The sequence below is a fragment of the Procambarus clarkii genome, chromosome 24 (genome assembly GCF_040958095.1).
Source record: "Procambarus clarkii isolate CNS0578487 chromosome 24, FALCON_Pclarkii_2.0, whole genome shotgun sequence".
NCBI lineage: Eukaryota > Metazoa > Arthropoda > Malacostraca > Decapoda > Cambaridae > Procambarus > Procambarus clarkii.
The window spans coordinates 40,578,319-40,586,257 of record NC_091173.1 but is presented as its reverse complement, the minus strand read 5'-3'; the positions used below and the strand labels follow the sequence as shown (position 1 = coordinate 40,586,257).

Genomic DNA, 7,939 nt, shown 5'->3' with positions numbered 1-7,939 from the left:
TGCTAGTGTGTATGTGGAGGCGAGGCCTGGCAGTGCTGGTGTATGTGGAGGCGAGGCCTGGCTGTGCTAGTGTGTATGTGGAGGCGAGGCCTGGCTGTGCTAGTGTGTATGTGGAGGCGAGGCATGTACAACACTCCCCAATAGGAAGAAAACCCACTGGGTTCTAGGCTAGGTTAGGCTTATCTGTAATAATTGAATTAAGCCTAGCAAAGCCTAGAACCTAGTTCAGTAATTTAAAAAATGTTGTAACTTGAAAAATGCCATTCAATACATTACACAATTTAAATATTTTCAGGCAATCAACACAACCCTCATGTTGGCTAACCCTCTCTCATGTTGGTCAATAATTTAATTATTTTTTTATGGAGTAATCTTTGCTGTTGAAATGTAGTCTTTTTGAGACTACATTTCAAATGTAGTGTGTGTGGAGGCGTGTATGTTAGGTATTACCTAATATACACGGTGTAATATATCTATCTGTGTGAAATAGATTAAATCCATTTATTTGATATTCAGCTAATAGTTCTGTATTTTCTACATTCATCCATGTTTTGGTAAGTGCAATAATATGTATTGTTTCATTGCAGATTAGAGATTCAAGATAGTTCTAGATTTCCGAAGTACTGAAACGCGCGCCATACAGGCTTGGTGGATCTAGGTGCAAGGTAAAATTATTTACATTTACTTTTGTATTTATGTTTTGTATTTATATGCATATATGCATTTATATGCATTATTCTATAGAATAATAGATCTCGTAATAATTTTGCAAAAATAGTGGCATTTACTATTTTTAAAAGATTATTAAAAAATTTACTGATATGGTGCATTCGGAAGGGCGAAGAGGGAGAACGGCCTGTTGACATAGCTCGGGTGCAGGGGGGGGGGGGGGTTGTGTAAAAGCCTGGTTTGTGCCTCGGAGAGGCTATGGGATCCAGTAAGTTCAGTAGAACTTCGGTTTCAACCCTTTTACCCTGTTGTAGCTCAGTCGATTAAGGCAGTGTCTGGGATGCTCCCGGACGCAGGTTCGAATCCTCGTCACGGCCCTTGTGGATTTGTTCATTTGATGCATCACGTTATTGTGATCTGTGTGTGTAATTCTTCACTTGCTACAGCAACAGGAATGTGTGTGTATGTATTTGTGTTGTTGAATATGACCGAAAGTGTAAGATTAATGATTCTAACACAAATCGTCTGAATATTTGTTTTTCTTCACTGTCGAGAGTAGTTAAAAAAATTTACTCGAGTTTATTTTCACACTTTATTTATGGTCCTTAAGTCCCTCTCCTTAATGCTGCTGCTGTTTCTCGCATCTTTGCATCGCTTGTATGTTTGGGGGTTTGGCCTCTTGCTATATATTGATTCCATTTGTGTGTGTTTGGGTCTCAGGCCCTCTCGCAATTTCTGTTGAACAAACCCCTTTTCCTAGTTCTGCATCTCTCCTTTGGTACAAATTTTGTTGTGCTTTTATCATATATTTCACAAAACTTGACATACATTTCATTTACTTCATGTCCTATCAGCAAGTGTTTGTCAAATTCTTTAAGGAAAGTTTATCATCCTGATTGCAGATCTCTAGCGATATTATGTCAACTTCTTGTGGATTCGCAATCATTATTTAATTTACCTTTAGGTGTTCTTTCACCAGCACAGCAACACTGTACCTCTCCCAACCAGTTTAAGATAAAAACTAAGTACTAACTAATTAACTCAATGTAACCTACCTTACCCCCAAAATGACAACCCATGTCTTCTATTTTAAACAATGCTGTTTTGTTGACCAAATTGTATTTTTGTTTTTTTCTGCAATGTTTCCCCCCCCCCCACCACTCTACCACCACATTGAGTTTAGTAGCTCTGTGCACGTCAGGTGCTGTTTAATATACAGACCTACTCCTCCATTTGACCTAGTTTCTCTATCACATCTATATCACTTTGTGTTTTAGCCCTGGTGGAGCTTGGTCCACCAGGCTGTTGTTTGGAGTGGCCCGCAGATCCACATACAGTCTGCATATGATATACAGTCTGTTGATCAATTAAACTACAGTAGTTAGTTTTTATCATCCGAATGCACCAATATGTGTTCATTCTTCCCAGATGAAGGAACTAGGTAATATTCATCATCTGAATGCACCATCTGATGCTTTAACACACTCATGATACACGAGAGGTTTAAAAAACTTTTAAAACTTTTAAAACTTTTTGACCTATGTATTTAAAAGCAATTCTAAAGTTAAAAAGTGTAGCATAGGCCCCTCGCAGAATGTTCTTAATATGATCCTCAGGTTATAGTTTTCTATCTAAAACCACCCCTAGATCTCTTTCTTGATCAGAATTCTTTATAGATCTCAGTGGCTCGATCATAGAAACTGCTCTAAATCCTTGTTGGCCTGGATTGTGGAGGTCATTGGTCTCTATAAAACTAGTAATCTGACTCCTGATCACTCTCAAATAATTTTATTATGTGGGATGTTAGTGCAACTGGTCTATAATTCTTTGCCAATGCTTGTGTTGTGTTGTGTTGTTTTGGTAGTGATGTGCAATGTGTTGTTTTGGTAGTGATTCGTCCAGTTCTGGTAGTAGTGCGGTTGTTGTGTAGTGTAGTACTTGTGTGCTTGTTAATGACTTGTATTCCAGTCTTGTGGGTATCTCCTTTCCCCTACGGGCCAACTGCTTTGTTCTTACCTAGCATTTTGCTTTGTTTGGGTATGAATGTTTGTGTGCCGTATATTTTGCAAAATTTGCCATATATCTCATTATTTACTCCTCTGCCTAGCAACAAGTCTGTCTAATTATACTCATTAACTGTTTTTCAAAGTTCCCCATAGTGTCCTTTATTGAAATCGAGTTCATGAACCGTTTCAATGTTCTTATTTTCTTCTAGATTATATCTTAAAGTATATTTAAATGTTATTGTTATTATTGTTATTAAATGTTATTGTGACATTGCATTGCAATTGAGCTATGTTGTTTACCATACCGTTCATTTCGTGAGTATAAGTATAGATGCCACACTTGTGACAGGTAAAACCATGCCTTTTTTGAAAAACAGCACCGTCTGTTGCACGTAAGAGCAACCCACACTATATTATGTTGCGATATTATTTCAATATTTCCGATTGTATTGATAATTTGAATTTTCATAGATTTCAATTTATTTTCATTTCGATTTAATAATTTTATGTGACATTGCATTGAAATTGAGCTGTGTTGTTTACCATACTGTTCATTTCATGAGTATAGTTTATTTTTTTATTTTTTTCATTTCATTTTTTTAGCTGTTCTTATTTTTCAGTGATGGGAATATCAGATCATTTGATGTTCCCAATTTTCTGATGGAAGCATCAGACCATTATAGAATGCATCGGATGAGGTAGTTTGGAATGGTGGGGAGGACGAGAGGGGGGTATGGTGGGGAAGACGAGGGGACAGAGGAGAGGGTAATGGTGGGGAGGACGAGGGGACTGGGGAGTTGGGGATGGTGGGGACAGGGGAATGCTGGGGAGGACAAAGGGACAGGTGAATGGGAGATGGTGGGGGAGGAAGAAGGACAGGGGAGGGGAAAATGGTAAGGAGGACGATGGGACAGGGAAGTGGGAATAGTGGGGATGATGTGGGGACAGGGAAGTGGGAAGGACGAGAGGACTGTGGAATGGGGAATAGCAAAGTGAATTATAATTATATATATTAATTAATTCTTATAAATTTCCAGAAGCCTGTATCAACACCCACACTAATGCAACTGAAAGAGATGTTGAGACAAGTATTGCTGATATGTTGAAGAACGCCCCAAACAAACTCGGTGGAAACAGATACAAGGTAAAGTTTGCCAATTTGCTGTAGTCTAATTCAATTTCTTTTTAGTAATCTTCGAGAACATTTATGCTATGAATAAGATAAAATAATGTAACTGATTTTGATTTATTTACTATTTATTATTTATTTACCGTTATTAGTATAATAGATCTCGTAATAATTTTGCAAAAATAATGGCATTTACTATTTTAAAAAGCTCGGGTGCAGGGGGGGGGTTATGTAAAAGCCTGGTTTGTGCCTCGGAGAGGCTATGGGATCCAGTAAGATCGTCCTTCCTTTCCTCCCTAGAATCTGGATGTAGCAGGTGCTCAATTGTCAAAAGTGAAAAATTGGTTTTGTCTTCCGAATGCACCATTTGTGTAAATTTGCTAATAATCTTTTAAAAATAGTAAATGCCATTATTTTTGCAAAATTATTACGAGATCTATTATACTAATAACGGTTTGATAAAATACAGTAGACTGCCTACTGGATAATAGTTCCAGTCCACCTGTAGACAGGGATCTCACATCAGCTTGTATATTATACAAGGATAAGATTTGATAAATTCAGTTATTTGACTGAACACTGGCTCTGTTTAAATCAGAGATTTAAACATACATAGTCTAACCTAGCTCCGTAACTAACAGCCATTAGCCATTAGCCATTCATGCACAGCCATCAGCTGGGCCATAGACCGGCAATTTTGCTTTTTTCCCAAGCCGGTCTGTTTTTTTTCGATGCCTCAGTGGCCCATGCACAGGTCCGTTCAAGGGGATTAAATAGCCGTTCTATGGCCCCAGGGTTTGTATTTTATCAAACTCTTATTAGAATAATAGATCTCGTAATAATTTTGCAAAAATAGTAGCATTTACTATTTTAAAAAGCTCGGGTGCAGGGGGGGGGGGTTATGTAAAAGCCTGGTTTGTGCCTCGGAGAGGCTATGGGATCCAGTAAGATCGTCCTTCCTTTCCTCCCTAGAATCTGGATGTAGCAGGTGCTCAATTGTCAAAAGTGAAAAATTGGTTTTGTCTTCCGAATGCACCATTTCTGTAAATTTGCTAATAATCTTTTAAAAATAGTAAATGCCATTATTTTTGCAAAATTATTACGAGATCTATTATACTAATAACGGTTTGATAAAATACAGTAGACTGCCTACTGGATAATAGTTCCAGTCCACCTGTAGACAGGGATCTCACATCAGCTTGTATATTATACAAGGATAAGATTTGATAAATTCAGTTATTTGACTGAACACTGGCTCTGTTTAAATCAGAGATTTAAACATACATAGTCTAACCTAGCTCCATAACTAACAGCCATTAGCCATTCATGCACAGCCATCAGCTGGGCCATAGACCGGCAATTTTGCTTTTTTCCCAAGCCGGTCTGTTTTTTTTCGATGCCTCAGTGGCCCATGCACAGGTCCGTTCAAGGGGATTAAATAGCCGTTCTATGGCCCCAGGGTTTGTATTTTATCAAACTCTTATTAGAATAATAGATCTCGTAATAATTTTGCAAAAATAGTGGCATTTACTATTTTAAAAAGCTCGGGTGCAGGGGGGGGGGGGTTATGTAAAAGCCAGGTTTGTGCCTCGGAGAGGCTATGGGATCCAGTAAGATCGTCCTTCCTTTCCTCCCTAGAATCTGGATGTAGCAGGTGCTCAATTGTCAAAAGTGAAAAATTGGTTTTGTCTTCCGAATGCACCATTTGTGTAAATTTGCTAATAATCTTTTAAAAATAGTAAATGCCATTATTTTTGCAAAATTATTACGAGATCTATTATACTAATAACGGTTTGATAAAATACAGTAGACTGCCTACTGGATAATAGTTCCAGTCCACCTGTAGACAGGGATCTCACATCAGCTTGTATATTATACAAGGATAAGATTTGATTTACTTTTGTATTTATATGCATATATGCATTTATATGCATTATTCTCTAGAATAATAGATCTCGTAATAATTTTGCAAAAATAGTGGCATTTACTATTTTAAAAAGCTCGGGTGCAGGGGGGGGGGGGTTTGTGTAAAAGCCTGGTTTGTGCCTCGGAGAGGCTATGGGATCCAGTAAGATCGTCCTTCCTTTCCTCCCTAGAATCTGGATGTAGCAGGTGCTCAATTGTCAAAAGTGAAAAATTGGTTTTGTCTTCCGAATGCACCATTTGTGTAAATTTGCTAATAATCTTTTAAAAATAGTAAATGCCATTATTTTTGCAAAATTATTACGAGATCTATTATACTAATAACGGTTTGATAAAATACAGTAGACTGCCTACTGGATAATAGTTCCAGTCCACCTGTAGACAGGGATCTCACATCAGCTTGTATATTATACAAGGATAAGATTTGATTTACTTTTGTATTTATATGCATATATGCATTTATATGCATTATTCTCTAGAATAATAGATCTCGTAATAATTTTGCAAAAATAGTGGCATTTACTATTTTAAAAAGCTCGGGTGCAGGGGGGGGGGGTTTGTGTAAAAGCCTGGTTTGTGCCTCGGAGAGGCTATGGGATCCAGTAAGATCGTCCTTCCTTTCCTCCCTAGAATCTGGATGTAGCAGGTGCTCAATTGTCAAAAGTGAAAAATTGGTTTTGTCTTCCGAATGCACCATTTCTGTAAATTTGCTAATAATCTTTTAAAAATAGTAAATGCCATTATTTTTGCAAAATTATTACGAGATCTATTATACTAATAACGGTTTGATAAAATACAGTAGACTGCCTACTGGTTTTACCTGTAATAAGGTTTGATACAGATGATTATGATTATGGTTTTGGCATAATGGAATACATGATGAAGGAATTATCAAAATTGACATTTTTATCAGGGGATATCCTGAATATTGTCAAAATGACGGAAACCCATATGTCAAAAACACATGGAGATATACCAATCCTGGAAGACATTCTTCCATCCCCACTTGAAACTGTTGAGCAGGTGGAAAGTCTGTCACATGAGCTAAAAGTTAACAGTGAATATAAAAAGAGTATGGTAAGTGTTGCTTAATTCTTTTAGCCTGAGTATGGTAAGTGTTGCTGAATTTTTTTAGCCTTGTACATATGTCTTTTGATTAGTTTTTTTGCAGATGAAGGAAGGTGGGGTGGCACATAATTGATTGTTCAGTGTTATGTTTAAGGTACAAATAAAACAAAAGCAAAAGTTACTCAAATTCGTTGATTTTTGTAATAGTTAAGAAGGAAAATATTTTAATGCTATTTATTTAATACAGTTGGAAATTAGAAAATCTAATGTTGAGATTGAAAGATATATATTATTCTCTATTACCTTACAGCTTATGCATTATTTTAACAGGTCCAGACGCTGTCTCAAATGGGCGGTGCAAGCTGTGGAGACACAGTGAGACGAATGATGAGGAGGATAGGGACCTATGGGGTCTGGTCTCAGTATTCACTCGTTGGGCGCAAGAGGAAACGTGTCTTCAAAACCTTGGATATTTGTAATGTAATAATAAGTACGTAAATTTGACATTTTTTTGGATTATATATATGTCTGCATGTATTATGTATTATACTTGCATGCTTGTTAATGACTTGTATTCTAGTCTTGTGGGTATCTCCTTTCTCCTACGGGCCAAATGCTTTGTTCTTACCAAGCATTTTGCTTTGTTTGGGTATGAATGTTTGTGTACCTTCATTGTATATTTTGCAAAATTTGCCATATATCTCATTACTCCTCTGCCTAGCAACAAGTCTGTCTAATTATACTCAATAACTATTTTTCAAAGTTCCCCATAGTGTCCTTTATTGAAATAGAGTTCATGAACCGTTTCAATATCCTTATTTTCTTCTAGATTATATCTTAAAGTATATTTAAATGTTATTGTGACATTGCATTGCAATTGAGCTGCGTTGTTAACCATTCTGTTCATTTCATGAGTATATTTTATTTTCTATTTTTTCATATCATTTTTTTTATCTGTTTTTATTTTTCAGTGATGGGAATATCAGATCATTTGATGTTCCCATCAGAAAATTGGGAAAGTCAGATCTTTTGATGTTCCCAATTTTCAGATGGAAGCATCAGACCATCATGGAATGCATGGGATGAGGTAGTTTAGAATGGTGGGTAGGACGACAGGGGGGATGGTGGGGAAGACGAGGGAACA

At 37.0% G+C, this 7,939-nt stretch overlaps 1 protein-coding gene across 1 annotated transcript in view; it reads left to right on the top strand.

Moving 5' to 3' along the window:
* Positions 1-561: 561 nt before the first annotated feature.
* Positions 562-7,939, top strand: part of LOC138368132 (uncharacterized) — an 8,283-nt gene continuing 905 nt past the window's right edge. Inside the window, exons 1-3 of the mRNA XM_069330426.1 lie at positions 562-665; positions 3,713-3,819; positions 7,126-7,285. Of these exons, the coding sequence (XP_069186527.1) occupies positions 3,775-3,819; positions 7,126-7,285 (205 nt within the window). The 5' untranslated portion in view covers positions 562-665; positions 3,713-3,774. The remainder of the gene's footprint in view (positions 666-3,712; positions 3,820-7,125; positions 7,286-7,939) is intronic.